This window comes from Dipodomys merriami, unplaced genomic scaffold (genome assembly GCF_024711535.1).
Source record: "Dipodomys merriami isolate MVZ:Mamm:240054 unplaced genomic scaffold, mDipMer1.0.p SCAF_6, whole genome shotgun sequence".
Taxonomy (NCBI): Eukaryota; Metazoa; Chordata; class Mammalia; order Rodentia; family Heteromyidae; genus Dipodomys; species Dipodomys merriami.
The window spans coordinates 61,131,273-61,157,311 of NW_027206179.1; the positions used below are offsets into that span (position 1 = coordinate 61,131,273).

General features: G+C 38.9%; 1 protein-coding gene across 3 annotated transcripts in view; it reads left to right on the forward strand.

The window, feature by feature from the left end:
* The window catches only part of Stard13 (StAR related lipid transfer domain containing 13), a 252,135-nt gene that overhangs the window by 170,582 nt on the left and 55,514 nt on the right, over nt 1-26,039 (forward strand). For all 3 annotated transcript variants that reach the window (XM_070002983.1, XM_070002984.1, XM_070002982.1), the window contains exons 2-3: nt 9,160-9,231; nt 13,402-13,483. In XM_070002983.1, coding sequence (XP_069859084.1) covers nt 9,160-9,231; nt 13,402-13,483 — 154 coding nt within the window. The remainder of the gene's footprint in view (nt 1-9,159; nt 9,232-13,401; nt 13,484-26,039) is intronic.

The following is a 26,039-nucleotide window of genomic DNA, read 5'->3' on the forward strand; positions in this document are numbered from 1 at the left end:
TCATGATCTTGTCCAAAGAAAAGTTTATGAGAGACCATTGTCTTGGTGGATCAATAAGGAGACACTTTGACCAATGCCTGCAATACTCTGTCCCCACACTTTGCATTTCAATTGCTTCACTAACTCCATCTTGAAAACTCTCTGGAGAATTAATGTCAGGCAGTGACTTCATGACTTCAAAAGGCTGTAGATGTTCGAGGTTTTGTATGCATGTAGCCTCCCTGGGAAATACCACAAGTGCCTGATGGGAACAATCTGTACCAAATGAAAGAGAATAAAGAATCACTCTCCCTCATGGAAAACTTGAGTCAAAACAATCTGGTTAGAAACTATTTGGCTGAGAAGAGTATGTATTTTCTGTCTTCTTTTTCTTTGATATTGATTAGAGTGGGGAGTAATTTTTCTTTTCCTTTTAAATACTACTATGAATGTGGATGTAGAGATTTGTACTTACATTCCTGAATTTTCCTTGCTCAGCTACAACTGGATCTTTGGTTTTCTGTGGTGCAAATGTGAGTGAATATGAGAGAAGAGTGAATCAGTTGCTTTCAATGTTTTCTATATACTGTAGGCAAGCAGACATAATTCTGCACAGAAATGATTACAGAGATTGTGTTCATCTGTATGTCATACTAATAGCCAGTCAGCAAGAGTTTCAAGTTGAAATAAGGGTCCAGAGTGTATTTTATATGCCTCATCTGTGGAAATGAATAGCATGTAGCAGTATTAAGTTAGCTTACACTGTGTCACCTTAACAAATTTTCCCAATATTATAGAATCATAAAATGCAAGTCAGTGTCTTGCTCACATTTCACAGGGCAAAGTGGATGAGTCTTACAGCCAACCCTGTACATCAGTGGGGTGGGAAGTACATACCTCCAGGCCAGAGTTAAATCTATTTAAAATTTCCTTGCTTTCATTCTGCCCTATTAGAAATTATGTTAAGTAACTAAATTTACTATGAATCCAGCTTGCTGAGAACTGGAAAATTGGGATAACATTAAGAATTGGTGGTGGGACATTATATCCTGTACATGCCTGTGACTCTTGTTTTGGGGAAGGAAATGCACATACTGTGTATATGCATCTGTCTTAACTGAATGGAATTAGGTTCCATTATGTGAAAAATGCATATATGCATCTTCCAGATATTACTATGCTTGTGTATTTACTGGCAGTAAGATATTTTGCTATATATCAAGGGAAATATTGCTGCAAATTGGAATCAAGAGAGAAAATGATGGCCTATCAACTGGCCCTATGTTTTGAACATTCAGTGATCAATAACTTAAAGTTATTCTAAATAACCTGTATTTTTGATCCACTTAGTATCTTAGAATGTCATGGAAAGAAAAATGTCATGCATGTTAGGGAAAAAATGGATACCTGTTATACATTTAATACTTATTTAGGCTTTTTGCACACCAACACTAACTTAAAATCTAGGGGCTGGGAAGGTGGCTCAGTGGTAGAGCGCATGCCTTGCATGCCAGAGGCCCTGGGTTCGATTCCTCAGCACCACATAAGCAAAAAGAAAAAGCCGGAAGTGGCGCTGTGGCTCAAGTGGTAGAGTGCTAGCCTTGAGCTGAAGAGCTGAGGGACAGCGCCCAGGCCCAGAGTTCAGGCCCCATGACCGGACCCAAAAAAAAATTAAAAAAAAAATCTAATTCAAAAAGTACAAAGTGATAAGTTATGGTCAGCACCAATGTCTTGCTTCTGTAATCCTAGCTACTTGGAAGCCTGAGACCTAGGATAGAGGTCTGAAGCCAGCCCAAGCAGAACAGTTCTTGAGACTCCATTTCTTCTTAGCCAGCAAAAAAAGAAAAAACAAAACTAAACAAAAGAGCAGGTTGGAGGTGGCTCAAGTGGTAGAGCTGTATCCAAGAACAGGCAAAGTGGAGTGCGATCACAAGACCCTGAGTTCAAGCCCATCACAATAAGAAAGAGAGAGAGAAAAATAAAGATGAGTCCTGACATCATGCCATGGACTCTTATATCCAAGTCTGTTATAACAAAAACCTGATGTTCCACCCCACTCAGGCCAAAGAAAAACTCTCTCAGGAGGATTGTGGCCATAGCATATAGTTTTATGTGATATTAATAAGTGCATCATGACTATAGAGAAATGTGATATATAATCTGGAATACATGACCAAATGGCCAAAGCAATACACTTTTAGTACACAGGGACTTCACTTGAGAAATTCTCTCTGAAGACAGTGGTATATATCATTTGCTTTAAATAATATGTTGTAAGCGAGGGTAACTCATCCCTGTGAATTACCCTAAACTAACAACCATAAGCCTGCTGAAATTTTAATACCTTTCAGATACTTTAATGGTGGTAATTGCATCCACTGCAAACATTTTGATGATGGCTGAGTCATCTCAAGATGCTGGAACCCATTGTCCTCCAGAAACAGAGAGCCTGCCATGTTCATCAGGCTCAGTGATAACACAAAATACCTGTCTTCAGCCATCTCTCCTAAATTATATGGAGATCTTGCTGCCTTTGCCTGCCCAACTTCACAGCTACTGAACATTTAAGACAGAGGGCCTACTTAAACTGGAGCCAGTTTGTCCATGAAAATTCAAAGAGATTTGTAAGGACAATATAAATGCCTCTGCCTTCGTGTAATGATTTTCTAAAGTTTCACAATAGCACCAACTCCTTTCTAAACAGTTAAATTTCTGATGAGAATAAATTGCAGTTTGGCTTTGGTTTGAATTCTTGGTCCTTTTGAAAGACTACTCGATACCTTTCTGGGTTAGCTGTGGGAAAAAAAAAAAAGTATTGCTCTGCAGATCATGGTGAAAACCAAAATGTACTTAAAATGCTTAGAATGCTTAGCTAGGAGAACACACTGTCCCTAAGCAAGCCAGAAGCACCAGTTTAAAAATACAATGAGATTGTAACTTGAGATGAAGCCTATAAACCTAGGAGGCAAATTCACTACGCTCACTCCAACTCCTTATTAGACTTGAGGTCAATCTTTGTCCACTAGACTGTCTGTACTCCAGTCCCTAAACAAGATTTATTTAAAGAAGTAGGGAATAAATATGTAACTCACACAGACTTCTAGTCTTCTGCCATGCTCAGTCTGTGCTGAGTTGCCTTACTGAATGCTTTATTCCAGCCTTAGCAGCAAAATACAATTCCATGGTGTTCAAAAATCAAATACTTAACAAAATAAGCTTCATTCCCCAAAGTAAATTTCCCATTTTTGTAAACAATACCATGATGTGGGAAAATATTCACAATATATAATTTTGTAAGAAAGCAGTCAACCTAAGATACTATTACCCTATTACCATTCTGACAAATAGCATACATCAAGTGATGTGTTGGTAATGCAACCAGTTGCCTTTTTTTCTTTTCTGTGACTTTCAGGATTTTATAAGGTTTTAAAACTGAATATATACAAAGGGTAAGCAAATGCAGCAGTGGTACTAACTCAACACTATGTTGAAAATGAATTATATAACTTGTGGGTAGGGACAGGAAAGGAAAAACAGAGAGAGAGAGACAGAGAGAGACAAAGAGAGAGAGAGAGCAAAAGAAGGGGTGACATTATCTGAAAAGAAATGTATTCTTTACCAGATTTATCAAATGGTAACTCCTCTATACATCACCTTTATAATCAAAATTAAAATATTTAATAAAAAACTCAACATATAAAATTAAGAAACATGATAATGCTTTGTGATATCATAGGCCAGGGTTTATTTTACAGCACCTTTGTTCTTATGCAATTGTAACATGACACCTTGGGTACCACTGAGACCACATCCCCAGAAACAGGTCTGTGTTTGAACCCAGGTCCCAACACATCCTTAGCAAGTGGCTCTCAATCAGATTAGGAGTTATATTGTTCTATATGAGGAGTTTAGTTAGTTCCCCAGTGTAGCAAGCAAAATTGAGGAAAAGCCAATGACTTTGTCTTAATTGGAATCACAGATAGGTAGCAGAAGAGGAGGCTTAGGGCCAAACCATCTACCGAATTTGTTGAGTCAACCGGTGAAAAGGCTGGTGGTTTTTTTGTGCAGATCAAGCCACCCAGTTTTCTTTTAAAGAGTATTTTCCTTTCAACCAGTTGGTTTCAGCCACCAAATGACTCTTGGCTTGAGATTCTAAAGCTCCTGATCTCTCTAGTCCAAAGGGAAGACCATGGATAAGAAGCAGATCATCTTCACGTCAATGGCATTGGTGAGGTCAGGTATGACAAGGGGAGAGGGCTGTGGACCTCACAGAAGATTCAGAGAGGTTCTGTTCTCAAAAGTGAGGAAAAGTGTTGGGAAGACAAAAATGGATACTTGGTATACTAAAAAATGACATGATTATTACATAGACTACTTAAAACTGTCCTGTTACAATACCCAGCCAAATGGATTGCATTTCCCACAGGAGACTAGACTAATCCTCACTCCTCTATTTTTTAATTTCACTTTCCACAATTTCAGCTATTTACGGTGAACCTCAGGAAGAAATAGAAAATGCCAGAAATAAACAATGTAGAAGTTCTGAACCTTGAACTGTCCTGAAATGATGAAATCTCATTCCACTCTTTCACAATTGGGATGTGTATGTATACTGTATATGCTACCTTCCCATCAGGCACTTAGTAATCATGTTAGTTATCAGATTGAAAAGCATAGCACATATTAGGATTGGTATGTATGTATATATGTATGTATGTATGTATGTATGTATGTCTTCAGGCATCCACTAAGAGTCTATCTCCATGAAGATAAAGGAGTAGTACAGTAGAGCAATAAACTCAAGTCCTTCTGTCCAGTGACATTCTCTGGTTCCACTACACAACTTGGATTTTTACAGCAAGAAGGTTGCAATGAGTTGACACTTTGCTTTGTAGCCCAGAAGCTACTACAGGGGAAGATAGGGAACAAATAAAATTGTTAAAATGTGATTTTAATAGCTCTTAATACTTTTACATAATAGGATACTGGCTAACAAGAGCACATTAAAAAAGAGATTTTCCTCCTTTTCTCATCAAATATCATTTAAATCTCATTAGGTAGATCTTTGTGAAATGAGCACTGGCAATATGATTTCTTTTTAATTATCTTATATTTTGGCCACTGCAAACAAAGGCCCTGTGGGACACATTAGCACTTGGATGATGGGTGTTAATGGGGACTATGCAAGATCAATAGCAATTGGAAGATCTCCCTTTCAATTCAGTTTGATAGGCAAAATCAAGTTTGGTAGTGATGATTATGCTAGATAGTTTTATATGTTTACTATCTCATTGGCTGGTAAAGACTTTGAGTTACCAAGAAATAGGGCTAGCACTCAATCCCTCCTATTAGATCTCTTAATAATTTGCTCTATATGTTTATGTCGTGTAATGTTGGGCATGTATTGTAATGTTGGGCATAGATATTTGCGATTGTCTCATCCTCTTGGTGAGTTGTTTCCTTCATTAAAATCTCATGGCCTCTTTGTCTCTTTTTTTTCTTTTCTTTTTCTTTTTTCTTTTTTTTTTTTTAACAGTCTTTGGCTTAATGGCTATCTGATAAAGTTTAACTATTACCGATTTCTGGCTTCCATTTTCAAAGAATATCTTACTCCATTTTTTTCACTTTCATGTAAGTGCATCACAAGTGAATTGGATTATCTGCTAGGTAAACTATAGTTGGATATTATTGTATAATGAAAAAGAAGAGCATGAGTTTGAAGGACATTTTGGCAAATTGCATGGCAATTGAGTTTGGGAAGTGAGCCATGACTCAAGAAGCCACCTACCAAGACTGTGATGTGACTTCTGATTTATTACATTTGCACATTGCAGTTTTTGTTGTCATTTGATTCTGAGATGTAAAAGCTCAATATTTACCTATCATTAAAACTTCAGCTTATTGGAATGGTTAGCTTATATGGTTCTAGTTTAGATTTGATTGTGTTTCTATATGGATAAGATTTCACATTATAGCCGGGCGCTGGTGGCTCACGCCTGTAATCCTAGCTACTCAGGAGGCTGAGATCTGAGGATCGCAGTTCAAAGCCAGCCCGGGCAGGAGAGACCGTGAGACTCCTATCTCCAATAAAAAACCACCAGAAAACCGGAAGTGGGGCTGTAGCTCAAGTGGTAGAGTGCTCGCCTTGAGCTGAAGAGCTGAGGGACAGCGCCCAGGCCCAGAGTTCAAGCCCCACGACCGACAAAAAAAAAAAAAAGATTTCACATTATTATCAAATGTTGTTCTTGCAAAAAAAATATAAAATTAAAGGTTTATTTTTCCGAGCAAAAATTCATCTTATTGTGAATGCAATCTTCTGTCAGCGTTACAAACTTTTCTGTAAGTTTTTATTTATATTGAAAAGCGATCCCTAACCAATCAGATGACTGACTACTTGGTAAAAGTAGCGTTTTCTAGACCTTAAAATGAAGTTATTCAGAGATAAAATTTCTCTAACTAGCTTCTCTTCCAACCCACTGTTCAACCACAGTTTCAGTTCCAGAAGAGTTTTTCTAGAAAGATCTCTGGATGCTCACTTCTCCATCTTGTCATCCTTTACATCTCTAAGGTCTGTGCTTCTGGTGTTACCTTGTCCTGGTGGGTGCATACTGATTCAGGCTCACTTCCTGCTCTTCGAGCTTTCTATGCTGTGAAGACCATATCTTCCAGGTGTCCTCCATTTTTTCTTTATTACCTGGTTCTTTGGGAGTAGAACTTGCTTAACACCGCATTTTTGATCATACTAAAAACAATAGTGAAACAGAAAAAGGTATAGTACTGATATAATTCGAACTTCTTTCCTACCCTCAAAGACTGGCTGAATCATAACTGAATTTAAAGCATGTCTGGAAATTAGGTATGTTTGCATTTCTACTCACTGTATCATATTGAAGCAAAACATAAATCTGAAGCTTAAAAATTTATAGAGACACATTTTACTGATGATTCCAAACTCAACACATTTTTGCAAGTATTACAAATAAAATATGCATTTCCTCCTGGCTCTGAAATACGCCTATGGTTATCAAGGTAGTACCTTCACATAGGACTCTAAAATGACTACTAAATCAAATGTTTGAGCAATATGTTAATGGTCTGTTGGAGTTTCCAAAAGGAAGACCCAAGTTAGCCAGTGTAGTACAAAGCAGCAGGAGTTCCACTTGGAATGGCCCTAGGGGATCACAGATTCCTCTCTTGATAGAACTATTTGCCAAAGCTTTCATGCCCAGCTTTGTGCCCACATTATGTCCAAACAATGGGGGGGGCAGGAATGAGTGCATGCTGGATTTATGCTGTTTAAAATTATGTGAAAGACCCTCAAACCAGTGACAACACTTGGAGTTTAAAAGTTATCAGTTCCTGTGATAACCACAGATTAGGTGATACTAAGAGAAACAGACACTTTACAGCAGGAGTCACTAAAGTCTCTGCTTCCCTAAATTTACTGACAAGTTTCAATCTGGGTCAAACCAGATCAGTGGGACAGGAACTGTTGCTTTTGCCCCTCCTCTGGGAGCTGGATAAAATCCTGCCTTTGGTCTGTTTCCTTAATATTATACCAAATGGCTGAATCACATCATACGTAGTGCTGTACGGACACTGAACTCTCAATGTAAAGGTACAGTCTCAGGTCCATGCTGATGTTAGTGTAAATTTGTGTGTGTGTGTGTGTGTGTGTGTGTGGGTGTGGGTGGGTGGGTGTGGGTGTGGGTGTATGTGTGTGCAATCGTCCCCAAAAGCCCCTTAACTATGAGAGAAAATGCACATCATAGTAAATGAAAATATGACCCAACAGGAGTCCATCACAATGACAGAGGAGTCTTGGTAGAGACCTGTTATGATAGGCTGTTAACTTTTGTTTGGAAAAAGTGGACTTTTGACAGATGAACTTCTTTTCCCTTGGGTTCATGTTTATCTAATGGAGTTATGGGTTGAAAAATGATCCAGGATTCAAAAGGTCAAACAGTGACCTGGTTCACACACTTTAGACTCCGTCTATCTCGCTCATAATTTCCCCAGCCAGGTGGTCAGGCTGACTGTTAGTCCATCCAATCCACAAATGAACGCCCAGGGACATATCAACCTCTTGAACTTGGCCTTCTTGGTTCAGGAAGCCCCATCAAACACAGTTCTCAATGTGTTTCGATTCCACATAGCACTTTGAGCTTGAAATCATTCCAATGTGTTTGATGAATGAACATCTTGTTATAATGCACTGGGAATGAAAAACATCAGTGAAATTAAAGAAATAATAATACATTAGATTTTCATAATACCTTTCTTCATGAGAAAATGCATTTTCTCAGACTTACACGATCATGATCTCTCATTTTCCCAAGTATGAAAAAAATAGAGAAATGCTAAATAAGTACTCTTGGCCTGTTTTTACATTTGGAGTGTAGAGTGTAGAGCATGTCTGGAAATTAGGTATTTTCTCATTTCTACTCATTGTATCATATTGAAGCAAAACATAAATCTGAAGCTTAAAAATTTATAAGGTGGGGCTGGGAAGGTGGCTCAGTGGTAGAGCACTTGCCTTGCATGCATGAGGCCCTGGGTTCAATTCCTCAGCACCACATAAGCAAAAAGAAACAAGCCGGAAGTGGCGCTGTGGCTCAAGTGGTAGAGCGCTAGCCTTGAGCTGAAGAGCTGAGGGACAGTGCCCAGGCCCAGAATTCAGGCCCCACGACCAGACCCCCCCCCCCAAAAAAATAAATTTATAAGGCCACGTTTTACCAATGACTCAATACTCAACGCATTACAAGCAAACTAAACAAAAGTAAAAACAAAATAAACAAAAAAGCCTTTGTTTAAAAAATCCATTAAAAAGAGTATTGTAACAATTTTCCTCTTTCTATTTCCTTGGTTCCCTGATGTATAAATAAGGTATTTTTTTCCTGCCTGAAACTCAGCCTTTGTATTCTGGCATGTGTGGTTTTGTTATTATCCTTGTACTTATGGGTTCCCAGTGAAGATAATCTCAGTTAGATGCATAACAAGCTCCTTTGTGTTCCCTGTCCATTTTACGCCCATTTCTGGGAAGGCCAACTCGCAGATATACCTGGAAAAGGTTTTGCCGTGTAAGAGCTGTCACAGAGCTCAGCAGACTCTCTATGGTTAATGAGGCAGAATGTAGCTGTTGTACTCATCATGGTTTTTTTTCCCCTTGTATTTTTTCAGAAATTGAGGCAAAGGAAGCATGTGACTGGCTCCGAGCAGCTGGATTTCCGCAATATGCTCAGTTATATGAAGGTAAGTCAGCCTTTGTCTTCATTACTGGGGTTTGAACTCAGTGCCTTGCACTCCCACTTGGCTTTGTGGCTCAGCTTTGCTCTACTATTGGAGCCACAGCTCCATTTCCAGCTTTCTTGCTGGTTCATCAGAGATATGGGTCACAAGGATGTTTCTTTCCTGGTTGGTTTCGCCTTGATCCTTGGATCTCAACCTCCTAAATAGTCAGGATTTACAAGTGTGAACCACCAGCTCCTGGCTATTTCTCTTCATTCTTTAAGAAAAGAATACAAATGAGTTATGTGGACCCTGTGGCTTGTTTTGGTTTCCAAGTCTTTTCTTTTCTCCCACTTGGCTTCCTCTCCCCTCACTCTGTATAGTGTCAAAGCTTATTATGATAGCACTTTGGAAATGCAAATCATTTCCCAAACTCATTTTACCTTCTTCATTGTATCATATTGAAGCAAAACACAAATCTGAAGCTTAAAATTTATAAGGTGGGGCTGGGAAGGTGGCTCTGCTTTCCAATTTGCCACTATCAGCAGCTTTTCCTTTCTTCTGTATTTTTCTTTTTTTTTTTTTTCCTTCACTACTCTTTGGTTTTCTTTTTTCGACTACAACTACTTGTTAAATTTTTTTCTTAGAGGTATCATTACAATGTTTTTCACCTATTTCTGTTGATATGAAAAACAAAAGTGCCAGGTTCAGTGGGTGCGAGTCTGTAATCCTAGCTACTTGTGAAGTCAAAATAGGGACATTGAAGTTCAAGGCCAGCCTAGTCCTAAAAGATTCAGAGATTCCATCTCAGCCAGTGGCTGGGTGCAGTAGTATGCGCCTGTTATGCCAGCTATGGGGGACGCACAGTGGCTAGGTGTAATAATGCATCCCTGTCATCCCCAGTGCCACGAGAAAGCACATGAAATACAATCACAACCCAGCCCAGGCAGAAAGCAAAACCCAACCTTGAAAATAATGCTAAAAGAGTCTAGAAGTATGGCTCAGTGGCAAAGTGCTTGCCTCAGATGCGCAAAGCCCTCAGTTCAATCCCTAGTACAAAAGGGGAAACCATGTGAAGCAACGATTTGAGCCAGATGTCATTCTCCTCAGTTTCTGGGAAGAGGATTTTATTGCTAGTGCTTTTATGGATTATTTAAGTGACAGTTAACAAATGTACTTACCTGTATTTCACTTATATCTAAAATCAGAACCAAAGTTTAGGCTCCTTTTTGGGATCATTCTTACACTTATGAATTCATTGCATGCCAATAGTAAGCAGCTGACATAAGTGGGCTCTTCAATGGAGGACTTTTGCTGGTGGCATTTCATCCCAAAGATGGAGACAAGATATAACTGTCTGTCTATCCAGACCACACAGCAGCAAACTGCCACTACACTAGACCCGAGTGAAGGGAGTGGGTGTTGGAGCCCAGGAGAGAGGATCCTTGGAGAAGACCCTAGGAATGAGCACACAGCTGGCCATCGGTGCCCTCTCCTGTGCATAAATATCCTGACCTCCTATTCCTCCTCCCATTTTAGTCAAGGATTCCCAGTGACAAATACAAAAGGAAGGCAGTGGGCATGAGTCCCGCTGGATGCCATCCAGCCACACAGGGGAATCTCAGGGCATGAAGCAGGATGTAGACAAATGGAGTGTGCATGGGTCTGCAAAGGTAAACAGGATACCTTGCACTCAAAACATCCCTTCCTGATGGCATGAAGTTTGTGTTGGAGGGAAAGAATCAACAAAATCGACCTGTATTAACAGATGACTCTGTCGCTTTATCTGGACACTCAGTGTTACCTTTAACAACAACAACAAAATAAAACACTTTTCTCTAATTTTTTTTAAAAATTGTGTGAAGACAAAGGAGAGCTTATTCCTGAAAGTTGTAGAATGTCTGTAAAAGTCTTCATAGAGTACCTTTTAGACAAAGAAGATTCTGTGTGTGTGTGTGTGTGTGTGTGCGCGCGCGCGCATCTGTCTGCTACTAGGACTTGAACCCAGAGCCTAGGCACTATCTTTTAGCTTTTTCACTCAGTACTAGCCCTCTACCACTTCCAGCCAGTTGTTGGTGTTGTTTTTGTTGTTGATTGCTGGTTAATAGAGATAGGAGTCTCACAGACTTCCCTGACAGACTAGCTTCAAATCAAAATCCTCAGATCTCAGCCTCCTGAGTAGCTAGGATGACAAGCATGAGCCACTGGTGTTCAGCATAAACAAGAAAGATTTTTTATATGCTAAATCTCCCATTTAGCACTTTTCACCACCAATTTACTGACCAGAAAAAGACTAGACAAGTGACTCTTCTAAGTGGACAACTTTAAAGTCCCTGTCTCTTGACCTTCAGTGAGTACCTCTTCTTTAGTGTCACTTCTCTAGAAACTCAGAACACCATGGGATTCACACATGACGAGTCCATAAAGGTCTATGTTACAAATGGACCTTGTGTTCAAGCCTTGGGAACTGAGTAAATGTGATAGCAATAGGAATAAATACTCTACAAGAGCTTCCCACATGCCAGGTCTACTATTCGGAATACTTACATTATTCATTAGTATCCAGATACCACCATAAGCTAGTGATTATAATTATCATCTTCCAGTTTTCCAAATGAAGACACAGTGTCCTAGAGGAAATTAGGTCACTGGCCTGAACCTATATAGCTAAGAAGTAGTCAAGATTTGAAGCCAGGGCAGGTGGGCTTTCTGTCTATATTTCTTGCTCTAACCAGCTCACTTGCTAGTAGAATGAGATTGTCTCCATGTGGGGACCAGCTAGAATTTAATCATTTATTTCACCAGATGGGGGGGGGACATCTTTTTTTCTTGTTGTTATTTATTTGTTTACTTACTTGCTTAGAATTGAACCCAGGGCTTCAAGTAAATTCTCTACCATTTAAGCCATGCCTCAAAACATTTTTGTCTATATTTTGTTTATGAGTTAGGGTCTTGAAAACATTACGTTGCTTTCCTTGAATTTAAGATTCTCCTGGCTGCCTCCCAAGGAGCAGGGATTGCGGGCATGAAACACAATTCCTGGTAGAATTATTACTACTTCCAGCTCACATTAATGGTTAAATAACATTTAAATATTAAATACACTAATATTTAGCCTGATTGGCAAAGTCTACATACTAAAAAACGAAATATGAGATCTGGGCTTGGTAGTTCATGCCTATAATCTTTCTTAGAGCATAAGACTGGAAGGATTGTAGTTGCAGACTAACCAAGAGCCCCCTACCAAAAAGAAGACCCCATCTCTAGAAAAACCTGAGCATAGAGAAATGCATCTGTCATCTTAGTCATAGCAAGAAGGATAGATAGGAAGAACAGAGATTCAAGCAGCCCAGGCAAAAAGCAGGACCTTATTTCAAAAGTAGCCAGAGCAAAAAGGGCTATAGATAGGTCTTCAAGCGCCTGCCTAACAAGTGCATGGGGCAAACTCAAACCCCAGTACCACCAGATACATAGAGGAAAAAGAAAGAACATCAGGAAAATAATAATGAACCAATGTCATTAACTTTGACCCTGACTTCCCTTGCCAATGATTTCCAGAGTTCTGCCTATATAAATGAGGTGCCAAAAACTAATACCATGTTCTAAATATTGCCAATGACCTTCCAAGCTGGCACAATTGGGCTGCTGGAGAAAAGTCGTGGCGTTGGAATGCCTTCTTCTCTTTTTCTGACACTTCAAAGTGACTCAGAATGCCACTACAAAAGAAAACATTTGAGACTATTGAACTTCGGATATTTTGGGAAATGTCCTTTTTTAAAGAAAAAGAAATCTGCTAAACTAAGTATTCCCTGAGATCATCAGGATAAAAGTCAGTGACCTATGCTTTAGGTGGATGGTGAAAATGGAAAAGCTCTTCTCCAACTCTGCATCAGCAGCTGTCTGCAATAAGGATGAGCTAGAAAAATGCAGGCACTTAGTATTTAATCCTATCCAAGGTCAAGCTCTTGATTATTCTCATATTTCCCACTTACATTGTACTCTCAAAAGCATTTACTGTGATAAAAATAAAATTGCCTGCTATTTTAAACACCACCAATAATGATAATGGGCAGAATGGGCAATGACTGCAATTAAGATTGGTAGTTTATGCAGACCTTGGTGGCCTGAAAATGTTGGTACCCATTTAGACACAACCTGTGCATAAACCTCTTTGCCTCCCCCTTTTCCTCTTAGATTCACAGTTTCCCATCAACATTGTGGCTGTCAAGAATGATCATGATTTTCTTGAAAAGGACCTTGTAGAACCTCTTTACAGGTAAATTGTGTGAAGTATTTTTTTTGTTTCTTTCCATTAGTGAGTCTCCAGTAGATAGGTATCACTAAACGGAGGGGCAAATTTAACAAGTGAATATTTATCATGTGTCTACTAGGTGCCAGGCACCTTAAGATTCAGGTTCTAGGAATACTGAAGTGGATACAACCAGTTTCTGCTTTCCTAGGGCTTATATACTAGTAGAGAGATTTGGATGTTGAATTAGAATAAAGACAAAATAAGGAAGGAGAGAAGGGGAGATTGAAAAGAAAAAGAAGTTTTTTTCTGCATGTATTAAACATGGGATGAGATATTAATGGCCACAACATGAGCTCTGGAAAAACCCATGCATGTGTCAAACTTGACTAGTTTTTTGCAGTTAACTGATTTTATCCTTAAATTGCAAAATGGAAGGCCAGCTAACTATATCAGCAATTTAGTGTATTTAAGCTTTTGGTCTATGTTAGATGCTATTAGGTGGCAAAGACATATATATGAAAAAATTCTCTCCAGTAGAATTCTCTCTTGTAGGACTTTGAAGTTTCTTGACTTAAACCAAGGAGAGAAGTCAGAGATGGAAATAAGTATTAATTATGGCCTATAATCATTTCATCAGGGCAATTTAGTTTGTTCTGGACTAAAGAACCTTACAGTTCTGTATATGACATACAAAAAGGTGGGAATTTAATTTAAGGGGAAAATAATGATGAGTAAAACTTTTGTCAACACAGAAGAAACCACTATACATTATAATAGTACATCAGAATTATCCTAATCTCTAGGTTGCTGAATCTTCATATATGTATAATTTTTTATTCACAAGCTGGTCTGTCACTCCATAGTTCCTATATGAAGAGAAAATAGATTTGTGTTAAGAAATAAAATCTTGTGTCCGTAAGAAAGTGATACCATGAGATTGAGTAACAAGCCTATGGTACAGAAAAGCAAAGAATTCTTCTCATAAGTTAGAAAAGTAAACAAGCACTAAGTGCTACTTATGAGAGTTAATGAGATCAATGGATGATTCTTTAAAGGTAAAGAATTGGGAAAGTAATGTTCCTTCCTCTGCATGTCAAAGGCACATGCCAAGCAAGAGCAGAGTTCTCTTCAGAAGTATTTATTCCACTTACTACTGTTCAATTAGTACCTCATTCTATTTCCTCTCTCCCAAGTGTATCGTTGGTAGTTGGCATTTTAAAATAACTTCTATTTATAAGTTACATATCATTGTATTCTTCCTCTTAAATTTGTAATGTTTGTATTTTCTTTAAGTTGAACTGCAACATGTATATGTGTGCAGTAAAAAAAATCACTATTTTTAGTATACAGGTTTTTTTTATTTCTTGGAGTTTCATTCAAGTTTTTTAAACATATATTTTCATTTCTTTTGCATAAAAGCAGGAATGAGATTGTGGGTACATATGATGAACCACTGATTTTTTGGTGGTAAGTGGGTATGAGCTTGAGCTCAAGGCCTGGGAGCTGTCCCTGAGTTGTGTGTGTGTGTGTGTGTGTGTGTGTGTGTGTGTGTGTGTGTGTGTGTGTGTGTGTGTGTGTGTGTGTGTGTGTGTGTGTGTGTGTGTGTGTTTTCTTTTTTGCGCTAATCAACTTGAACCACAGCTCCACTTATGGCATTTTTGGGTGATTAATTGGAGATAAGAATCTCACAGACTTTCTTCCCTGGTTGGCTTCAAACCACGATCCTCAGATCTTACTTCCTAAGTAGCTAGGATAACAGGTCTGAGCCACTGACACTTGGCTCCTCTTTTACTTTTATAAGAAAACCATAAACATTTTCAAAATGATCCTACTTTTGTATTCAATCAACAAAATATAAGAGCTCAAAATGTTCTACATTTTATTATCAATTTGTGTTTTGTTTTTAGACATTCTATGCTTAAGTGTTAGCACATTGTGATTTTTAGTTTGCATGTTCTTAAACATTTTTCATGTGCTTATTTGCCATCCTTCCTCTTTCAAAAGGTATCTGTTCTAATCTTACATCCCTTTTAAACTGTATTGCTTTCTGGTTACTAAGTTTTGTGAAGGGTTGTTTTGACTGTTCTAGATATAAGGCCCTTGACAGATATGATTTGCATTTTGTTTGTCTTATCAGTGTCTTTCACAGAAGCAAAGTCTTTAATTTTGCTGAAATATATTTGTCTATTTTTCATATTTTAATGTTATATCTAAGAAATCTTAGCCTAATAAAAGGTTTGTTACACGGTTCTGTTTTAATATTAAGGTATATGATCTGTTTAATATTAAGGTCTATGATCTGTTTTGAGACCTTTCTTTCATGTCTGTCAGTTCTGGAGCTTGAATTCAGGGCCTGGACACTTTCCGAGAGTTTTTGTGCTCAAGGATAGCACTCTGCCACTTGAATCACACCTCCACTTCTAACTTTTGCTGCTTAATTGGAGATAAGACTTCTTTCCTTCCTTCCTTCCTTCCTTCCTTCCTTCCTTCCTTCCTTCCTTCCTTCCTTCCTTTCTTTCTTTCCTTCTTCCTTTCTTTCTTTCTTTCTTCCTTTATATATCCTTTCCTTTCTTCCTTCCTTTCTTTCTTCCTTCCTTTCTTTCTTCCTTCCTTTCTTTCTTTCTTTCTTTCTTTCTTTCTTTCTTTCTTTCTTTCTTTCCTTCTTTTTCTTTCCTTCTTTTTCTTTCTCTCTTGTCAGGGCTGGCTTCAAATCATAATCCTCAGATGTAATAAGCCTCCTGAGTAGTTAGGGTTATAGGTGTGAGCCACTAGCACCTGGCTTGAGTTTATATATTTTTTTTCAAGCTACAAGGATGAATCAAAATTCTTTTCTTTTTGGTATATTAACATCACTTGTTTGAGCTCTAGATTGGTAGGACTATCTTCACTGAATTTCTTTGACCACATAGTAATGCATTCATTTTCTGCTTTCCTCTGTTTATTGTTTCATCAGTATGACACTGTCTTGATTAGTTAGGTTTAGGTAAGTCTTGATATCCAATACTGTGCATATTCCACTTTTGTTCTTTTCCTATTGTTTGGCTATTGTAGTGCCTCTGCCTTCCCTTTTAAGATTTAAAAATGACATATAATATCTGATTTTTAATCCCAGTGTAATTTTGATTTGGATTGTGTTGAATATTTTAGTTTGGAGAAATAACAATTTTAATATTCTGATTCATAGAATGTAGGTTTCCTTTGATTTGACAACAGTGATTTATAGGTTCTAGCATAGTTTCACATAGTATAGTTTACATATATAGTTTTCATATGTACAGTATTCACACATACATACTTGATAGTACATAAGAATTTCTTATTTATGATACTATTGTAGAGGGACTGCTTTTTTATCATTTCAACTTCCATTTGCTTATTGCTAAAATGGAATTATTTTAGTATATTTTCATTGTATCCTACAATCTTTACAAATTGTTGTACTCTCCTTAGGATTTTCTTTCTAAAATGTTAAAGATTTCATTTCATATTTTAAGTCAAAATTTAGTCATAAAGAAAAGGGGGCAAAGGCTGTTTCTGTGTGTGTAGTTGTATGGACAAAATGGCCTGTGTGGCTCATAGGGCTGATCTTTGAATCTCAAATGCCTTGAACGAGTTATGGACTTTTCCATCGAAGTCTACACTCTTAAAAATAAAAAGAGTTTCATACACCTTATGAGAATGAACCTGAAGTAACGTGGAGAAATAAAGTTCTAAATAATAACACTAGTTTCAACAATAAATCACGAAGGCTTTTCTTATAAAATGCAAGACCCACTGGGACACAGCAGTAGCAGGATCCATCCCAAAGACCTTACTGCATCAGCAAGAGGAAGGTCAGCAATGCTACACACCACAGCTCTCTTGATGAGGGCCTACTTTGTGGGAAAAAAATGGTGAGAGTGGCAGGAGGCTGTTGTAATTGGAACAATTCTTAGGTCAGCTATGTCTCCAAAAATATTATGAAGCAAGGGAAACATTTGGCTTGAGGTGTGTGAACTGAGATGCTTGGGGCATAGCAGCCACGGGTAAAACAGAGGCCAAAGGAATGGTCACAAGGGATGGATCAAAGGAAGTGGGTGGAGTGGGTAGACAGGGGAGAAGAAGCAGCAGCAGCAATGTGGAATTCTTTCCCTTCCTTGTGAGTTCTTCAAGACACAGACTTCCTGCTTTGCAGGAAAGCAGGCAGAAGGAAGCTCTCCAGCTCCAGGGGATTGACAGCGCTTTTCAAACTTTGAGACTGATGAGTGGTTAATTAGACCCTCTCCCACTCAGATGGTAAGTCATGATGATTGCCAAGAGAACACTGAAGGGGAACGATTTTATTCATGTTCTTCTGTGTGCACTATAGACACAGAGATGGAGCTGACCTCCTGATTTATTTTGAAAGCTCTGTGGGCTGTGCTGTTCCTGTGCATAGTTGAAATGAAGAGGCACTGCAGGCTGGTGGAAGCAATCATAGCCAGAAGGCAGGTAGCTTCTGCAAAGGTAGATCAAGGCAGGCAGGAAAGCTGGAGACTCCTGTTTTGGGGGGTTTTGTTTTGTGTTTTTAAAAAAGAACCCATGACAAGAATTGTACTCAACTATGGTTTGCTATAAATGTCTCTCCTTATGTAGGTAAGTGAATTCATGGCTCAAGTCCCCGTTTAATGTAGAGTTTTTTTTTAAAGAGTGTCTTTTTAAAAATTAGCTTCAACATATATATTGTACTAAGATGTACACTGTAGAAAGAAATCAGCTCTAATACCAACTATATGGATGTGGAGCTCTCATTTTTTTAATTTTGTAAAAAAAAATTGAATTTTTTTTACTTCCCCCCAAACTAAACAGATTTGCTCCTCTTTCTGAAAGATGTGAACCTTCAGAATGACAGCTGCCCAAGCATCTTTGTCGGGCCAGCAGCACACAGTAGGCATTTTGTTAAAGGTTTGCTATGGCAAGTTGGAAGAGCTTGCTTCCTATTATTATAGAGAAAATTCAGTTTCCATGTTTTCAGTGAATCCTTAATTGCAATATATATCTTCTGTGAGTCATGAATTGCTCATTGCAAATCTAATTGACTAGGCAACCTGATTGAAACTATAATTCTTTCAGAACATAGAGATGAGCCAGGCATCAACATTTCTTGCAAAAGCTGTCACCTTTGAGGCAAATGGCAGCAAAGCAAAGTTCCAGTATGAGCCTTTTTTTTTTTTTTTTTAAGAAGCAATACATTTAGAAGCAATACAGCAATGTATTTGCCATACTTAGTTGGGCTACTAACATAGGACCTCCATGCTCAATATGTTCTTTGAAGTTTTGGGGTTTTTTTTGTGCCTGTCCTGGGGCTTGAACACAGGGCATGAATGCTGCCCCGAGCTTTTTTGCTAAAGGCTAGTGCTCTTCCAGGTTTTTTTAATTGATTAATTGTAGACAAAAGTTTTCATAGACTTTCTTCCCCAGGTTGGCTTTGAACCATAATCCTCAGATCTCAGTCTCCTGAGAAGCTAGGATTACAGGTATGAGCCATTGGTACCTGGCTTTGATCCTTGAATTTCTGAGTTAGGCCAGAAAAGTAATTACAAATTTGTGTTGGTAATAAATGCTAATTAATTATAACAGTATAAAGTAAAGGTTATCTCTGGTGTGCAGTATTGTTTGTTGTAGTTATAGAATTGGTTGGGACTATATGGGATATCTCTGCCCTCCATAAGTTTTTTCTTTTTATTATTATCTTTAAGTAGTTACACAAAAGAGTTGCCATTTAACAAAGAAGTTTATGAATACGATATATCTTGGTCCATGTCACCTCTTTCAACATTCTCACCCTTCCCTCCCCTATCCATACCTTCCCATACTCTTCTCTTTTTTTGGGGGGGGGTCCGGTTGTGGGGCCTGAACTCTGGGCCTGGGCGCTGTCCCTCAGCTCTTCAGCTCAAGGCTAGCGCTCTGCCACTTGAGCCATAGCACCACTTCCGGCTTTTTTCTTTTTGCTTATGTGGTGCTGAGGAATTGAACCCAGGGCCTCAGGCATGCAAGGCAAGTGCTCTACCACTAAGCTACCTTCCCAGCCCTCCCATACTCTTCTTAAATTTGTAGGATATACATTTGATTCTTGATTGCAATCCCCCCCTATCTCTTCTTCATTCATTTATCCCTTTCCCCTTGACCCCTTATTATACTTTTCAAGTACCTGCTTCTTGGTGTTTTGTTTTGCTGTACTATATCCTTCATATTTAAAAGAATAATAAATTATCATGCGTTTCCTATGGAACAAGGGGGCAAGTACTAGCAAAAATATTTAAATTCACCACTATACACAAAGGTCCATGTTAGATTTGAATATGTTAATACTATTAATGAATAATGATAGCCTTCATGAATGTTGATCAATACAGTAAATATTTCTCCTTTCTGAGTCATCACAGAGATTGCATAGAATCATTTATTTTATCGTTACATTGTGTAACAATATAGAACCATTAATTTGGACAAGTCACTTAGAGAATGAAATTGAAGTTTAAACAATCCTTTTGGTCACCTCTACCTTTAAAATCTTGAGACTTTAAATAAGTACAAACCCCAACAAGTGGTTACTCTATTTCTTTAAAATACAGAATTGTCACAATGCACCAGGTACTTCTCATTTTACAAGTATTTACTCACTGAATGCTCAGAGCAGCCCTGGAAGACAGGACCTAATAGCATTCTCAATGTACCGAAGAGGAAATGAAGACTATAAAAATAATTTGCCCACTAAAATCTAAAAAAAAACAAAATGGTAATAGGAATCACCCAAAAGCAATTTTGATGTGGCTGTTTTGAGCATTTATTTTTATTGTCTTTAACTAAACTTAACAACCAAGAAAGGCCTCTTTATCCCCACTCTCAGTCCTGCCATGAAAAGTCACCACCCTGCCATTATGTTTGATATGGGAATAGACTTGGAATATGGATGGTACAGACATGGAAGGGGCAAAGTCAGGGAATTTCTAGAGAATATAAATTATGGAAGCATTGATTTTCATATTCTAAAATGGCTACTCAAGCTGACTTTTGCATGCTCAAAGGTTGATAAGTAATAGACAAGAAACTGAAATTAAGTAGGAGGTTGAAGGAAAAAGACAGAGTTTATCTTTTTTTTTCGGGGGGGGGGTGGGAATGGGATCCGGTCATGGGACCTGAACTCTGGGCCTGGGTGCTGTCCCTCAGCTCTTCAGCTCAAGGCTAGCACTCTACCACTTGAGCCACAGCACCACTTCTGGCTTTTTTCTTTTTGTTTATGTGGTGCTGAGGAATCGAACCCAGGGCCTCAGGCATGCAAGGCAAGCGCTCTACCACTGAGCCACCTTCCCAGCCCCCAGAGTTTATCTTTTTAATTTTATTCACTTATCAGTCTCTCTTTTTTTTTTAATTTAAGTATTTGAACTGCAGTATTGATGTTTTTAGAAGTGCCTTGCTTTGCCAGCAGATAGTGGCTAGCAGTGAGTGTCATTCTGATGCAGAAGTACACCGAGCTCCCATCTAATGTTCACCTCAAGTTATGAAGAATGAGTCTGGCCCGGCGCTGATGGCTCACACCTGTAATCCTAGCTACTCAGGAGGCTGAGATCTGAAGGTCACAGTTCAAAGTCAGCCCGGGCTTTAGAAAAGTCCCCATGAAACTCTTATCCCCAATTACCACTCAAAAACTGTAAGTAGAACTGTGACTCAAGGTAGTAGAGTGCTAGCTTTGAGCAAAAGTCCTCAGGGACAGCACCCAGAGCCTGAGTTCAAGCCTCACAAAGAACAAAAAAAGTAAGAGGGGGGGGTGGAGAGGGGGAGAGAGAGAGGGAAGGAAGGAAGGAAGGAAGAAAGAAAGAGAAAGAAAGAAAGAAAGAAAGAAAGAAAGAAAGAAAGAAAGAAAGAAAGAAAGAAAGAAAGAAAGAAAGAAAGAAAGAAAGAAAAGAAGGAAGGAAGGAAGGAAAGAAAGAGTCTGTATTTGTTGCTACTGTTCAGAATGAAAGTGACCAGATTTCTGGTATGAGCAGCTGAATAGTGGAGATGCCCTCCCCTGAGACACGGAAAATCCCCAGAAAGGAAGCGAGGATCTCAGGAGAAACTGTAGGGATGGTGTGGGGGTCGGGCCTCTGTGAAGATGCCTGTGATGTGGCTGGGTGTTCACACCTGGATCTGGTTGGAGCTTCCATAGGAGTCAGAGATACAAAGGCACCCATGTGTGAGACTCTGAAGGTCCTGAGAGTGGGTGAAGTCAGCAGGGACAGAAGCAGGAGGAAGTCTGGACGCTGGCTAATACTGAGCAGGAGAAGGGAAGGAGAGCCCAAAATGCCTTTGAACCATCCAGTTACCACTGGGTTGGTTTTGTTCTATTGCCAACTTTTTAACCTCTCTTAGAAATCACTGCTTGTGACCCTTCCTTCAACCCTGACTAAGGGTTGAAGCAAAATTATCTGAATCAGATATGTGTTGTAAACACAGCAAAAGCAATGTATACCTATCCAGTTTTTCTAATACTATATATGTATGTGAACATACATATTCGTACATCTGTGAATGTAAGATTGATCTAAAAAAACACAAAAACTGTAAAAATTTGAAAATTTAAAAAACTTGCACTTTCCTTATTAATTCAATCATTTTTATTTTGTTTTTATTTATATTTTTAGCTGTTTTCCCTTGGTCGTCTTCTATTGACTAGCCAATAGAGTCAATGCTTATCTCTGAAATATTAATGACTACAGCATAGAGCTTGCTTAAAATTATTTTCATCTGCGAGCTAACCAGCATCACACCATTCCAGACCTGTGTCCAGACCTGACAACATTCACATACTTAATTTTCTTCTGAATAGCTTGTCTTTGCCTCTGCATTTTCCCCCCACAACTCAGTCAAGAGCCATTTGTTTTTGTGGTTCTGGGCTGGAACAGAGTTCATTTTTTTAATATACTGTAAGCTGACCACTGGGTGCAACAGCCAGAAAGGAAAACAGAGTAGGAAAAAAAAAAGCCTTTCTTGGTTGGCTCTACAGCAGCTTGAGAATAGTCACTTGCTGACTTCCAACTACATGCTTATTTTTCCCCCTAGTCACCATACAGTCCTACTGCTGATGGCCAGTGGCTTTTGAAATACCCATGTCTAGGGAGTTACCAACTAGAGTTGTGTGCTTGGCATAGCACATCCAACCTGCTCGCCATGTTGACTGAATTCCCTGGGCTGGGAGACCTTTCCCATGCCCTGCAGCTAGCTACAGCACAGGGAGGGGCTGCCCCTGGCCTGCTGGCCTTTGATGCCTGGGTCCAGAGCACGTCTTCAGTGACTAGTTCCTAAACGTCTCCAAGAGCTCCACCTAGAACACTCCTTCAATGATAGGGCTTGCCTCTGACACAGGAACCAGGGGTGAGAAGTTCAGACTGCTGGCATTGAGTCAGAATCCCCTGGAAGGGATGAATTTATAACCCTGCTTGTTATTCCTCCCGTGCCTTTGGCAGGAATAGTAGAACCACCCCAGGAAACTGGCCATGAAATCAGCATGGGAAGACCTCATGACCAATCTGAACTCTGTCTAAATGCTCAAGATCTGAATCTAAATTATGAATGTGGAAAAAGCCCTACAGTTTTCCTAGCTAGAGTCTGTTAGGAAGACCTTCTGTGTGTGACCCCAGGCTCTCGGACAGTGGGTGAGGCCCCTGATATTGTAGGCTAGGCTTTTCCCAGTCACCCTTCAACATCTCTGCCACCTGCTATGCTCCAGCCTTGTTCTCGTTCCAACATGCAATACTCTGTACAGCCTCCCTGCTCGTAGCAGGATTCCTCCACTGCTCAGTCCTCCTCTCCCTACATTCTCCTTCTTGTATGCCTTTGACAGTCTATGTAGAGTTCATTCTTTTCCTGAGCACTGCTTCACTCCTGCAGTGGTTAATTGGACATGCACGAGCCGTTCTATCAGTTTCTAAGGGCTCCATAGAGGTAACTGCCTCTTACTCCACTGTCCGTTATGGGCTATTGGTGCTTGTAGTTTTGTCCTGAGCAGAACTTTAATAAGTGTTAAGTAGGATTCGAACTTGGAAGCAAATAATCTGTCAGTTCACAAGTCATTTTATTGCTTCTTTATGTTAGAGAATATTATATGATAATATATTACGCGTTTGCTCCTCAAAATTTCTTGTCACTGTCTTCCTTAAATAACTTCTTAAGAGAATGTATTAGACTTTTTTTTCAGGATCTCTATTCAGGTCTCAGCTTTCTTCCCTCAAATTTCTGCCCTGTCTGCACCTTCTTGATACTGTCCTCTCAAACTGCTAAGTCCAGAGGTCATTTAATATTGCTTACTTTCCCTCCCTCCCTCCCTCCCTTCCTTCCTTCCTTCCTTCCTTCCTTCCTTCCTTCCTTCCTTCCTTCCTTCCTTCCTTCCTTCCTTCTTCTCTTCCTCCCTCCCTTCCTTTCTTCCTTCCCTCCTTCCTGCCAATGCTGGGATTTGAAATTAGGACTCAGGCACTGTCCCTTAGCTTTTTTATTCAAGGCTGGCTCTCTTCTACTTAAGCCACAGGTTCACTTCTGAATTTGCTGGTTAATTAAAAATAAAGAGTTTCACAGACTTTCTTGCCTGGGCTGGCTTTGAACCTCTATCCTCAGATCTCAGCCTCCTGAATAGCTAGGATTACAGACATGAGCCACCAGCACCTATTCGTATTTGCTAGAACTCCCTCCTTTTTTTTTAACTATCAATCACCTCCTTTATTTGAAAACCAATCACAGTTCTTAAAAAAAATACAAGTCACCCTCTTTTCCTGAATACTAAGATGCTACCTTCAGCTAATTCTTGCTGACCTACATTCTGAATTCACTTTCCTGAAGCTTGACTTTTTTCCTTGGCCCAGGCCTTCAATAGTGTCATTTATCTCTAGAGTACGTGTTTTATCCAGTCTATATATTCCTTTTTTAATATATATTTTTATTTTAAAGATACTATACAGAGAGGTTTCAGTTACATGAGTAAGGCAATGAGTACATTTCCTCTCAAGCATTGTTACCTCCTCCTTTGTTTTTCCCCTACCATCCCTTCCCTCAACCCCTCCCTAACTCCCCCTTCCAGTTGTAGTTTGTTTTCAATATAGTGTCTTGTACATCTCATTGTTACAAGGATGAACCTGTATCCTTGTTTCACCATTTTGTTATTTCCCTTCCCCTCTCCAAATTAGAAAATGTATATTACAGCATTATTTACCATAGCTAAGATATGGAACCAACACAGATGCCCCTCAGTAGATGAATGGATCAAGAAAATGTGGTATATATACACAACAGAATTCCATGCCTCCATCAGAAAGAATGACATTGCCCCATTTGTTAAGAAATGGAAAGACTTGGAAAAAATTATATTAAGTGAAGTAAGCCAGGCCCAAAGAAACATAGGTCCCATGGTTTCCCTTATTTGCAATAACTAGTATATGTCTGAGACAAGCAGAAATAGTCAGATAAGTTGATGTTAGGTGAAATGAACCCCAAGATAAAGATTCAATTTTTTTTTCTTTCTTGCAATTGTTTCTAATATATTTATAAGATGATTTTTTTTTTGTTGCTTTGTATGCCCCTCCCGCACGGTATAACCCCTGCTTTCACTGTATTTGATGTTGGTATAATTTGTGGAAGGGAGGGGAAAAAAGAAAATTGTATAAACAGGGATACAGATGGACCCATTGCAACAATGAGATGTACAAGACATTATGCTGAAAAACGAACTTTACAACTTTGGCATGGGGTGGGGCGGAGGGAGATGGGAAGGGATGGGAAGAGGAAACAAAGGAGGAGGCAACAATGCAACAATGCTTGATAAGAAATGTACTCATTATCTTGCCCATGTAATTGTAACCCCTCTGTATGGTATTTTCACAATTAAAACAAAAAGATTCAGGGTACTGGAATCAAATACAGTGAAAACAGGGGTTATACCTTGGGGAAAGAACATACAAAAGAAATAAAAAATTACATAGTACATTATAAGTACATTAAAAACAACAGCAACAAAGATAAAACCTCTTGTGTCCTTATCTTGGGGTTCATTTTGCTTAGCACCATTTGTGCATAACTTTTATTTAATAAATTTTTATTGTGAATATACTGTACAGAGGGGTTACCGTTATATGAGCAAGGTAATGAATACATTTCTTATCAAGCATTGTTGCCTCCTCCTTTGTTTTTTCCCTACCATCCCTTCCCTCCCCCCCTCCACAACTACACCCTCCGCCCCCTCCTGCTGACCCCCCTCGCCTAAGTTTGTTTTTCAACATAGTGTCTTGTACATCTCATTGTTGCAATGGGTCAACCTGTATCCCTATCTAAGCATTTTGTTTTTTCCCTTTCCTTCCCCAAATTATACCATTATCAAATACAGTAAAAACAGGAGTTATATCATGGGGGAGGAACATACAAAGCAACAAAAAAAATCACATGGTACCTTATAAATACATTAGAAACAATAGCAAGAAAGAAAAAAACTACTTGTGTCCCTATCTCGGGGTTCATTTTGCTTAACTTCATCTTCTCTGGTCATAGATATATAGCTTTTGACCTTTTCTACTTATCCCAGACATATACTAGTTATTAC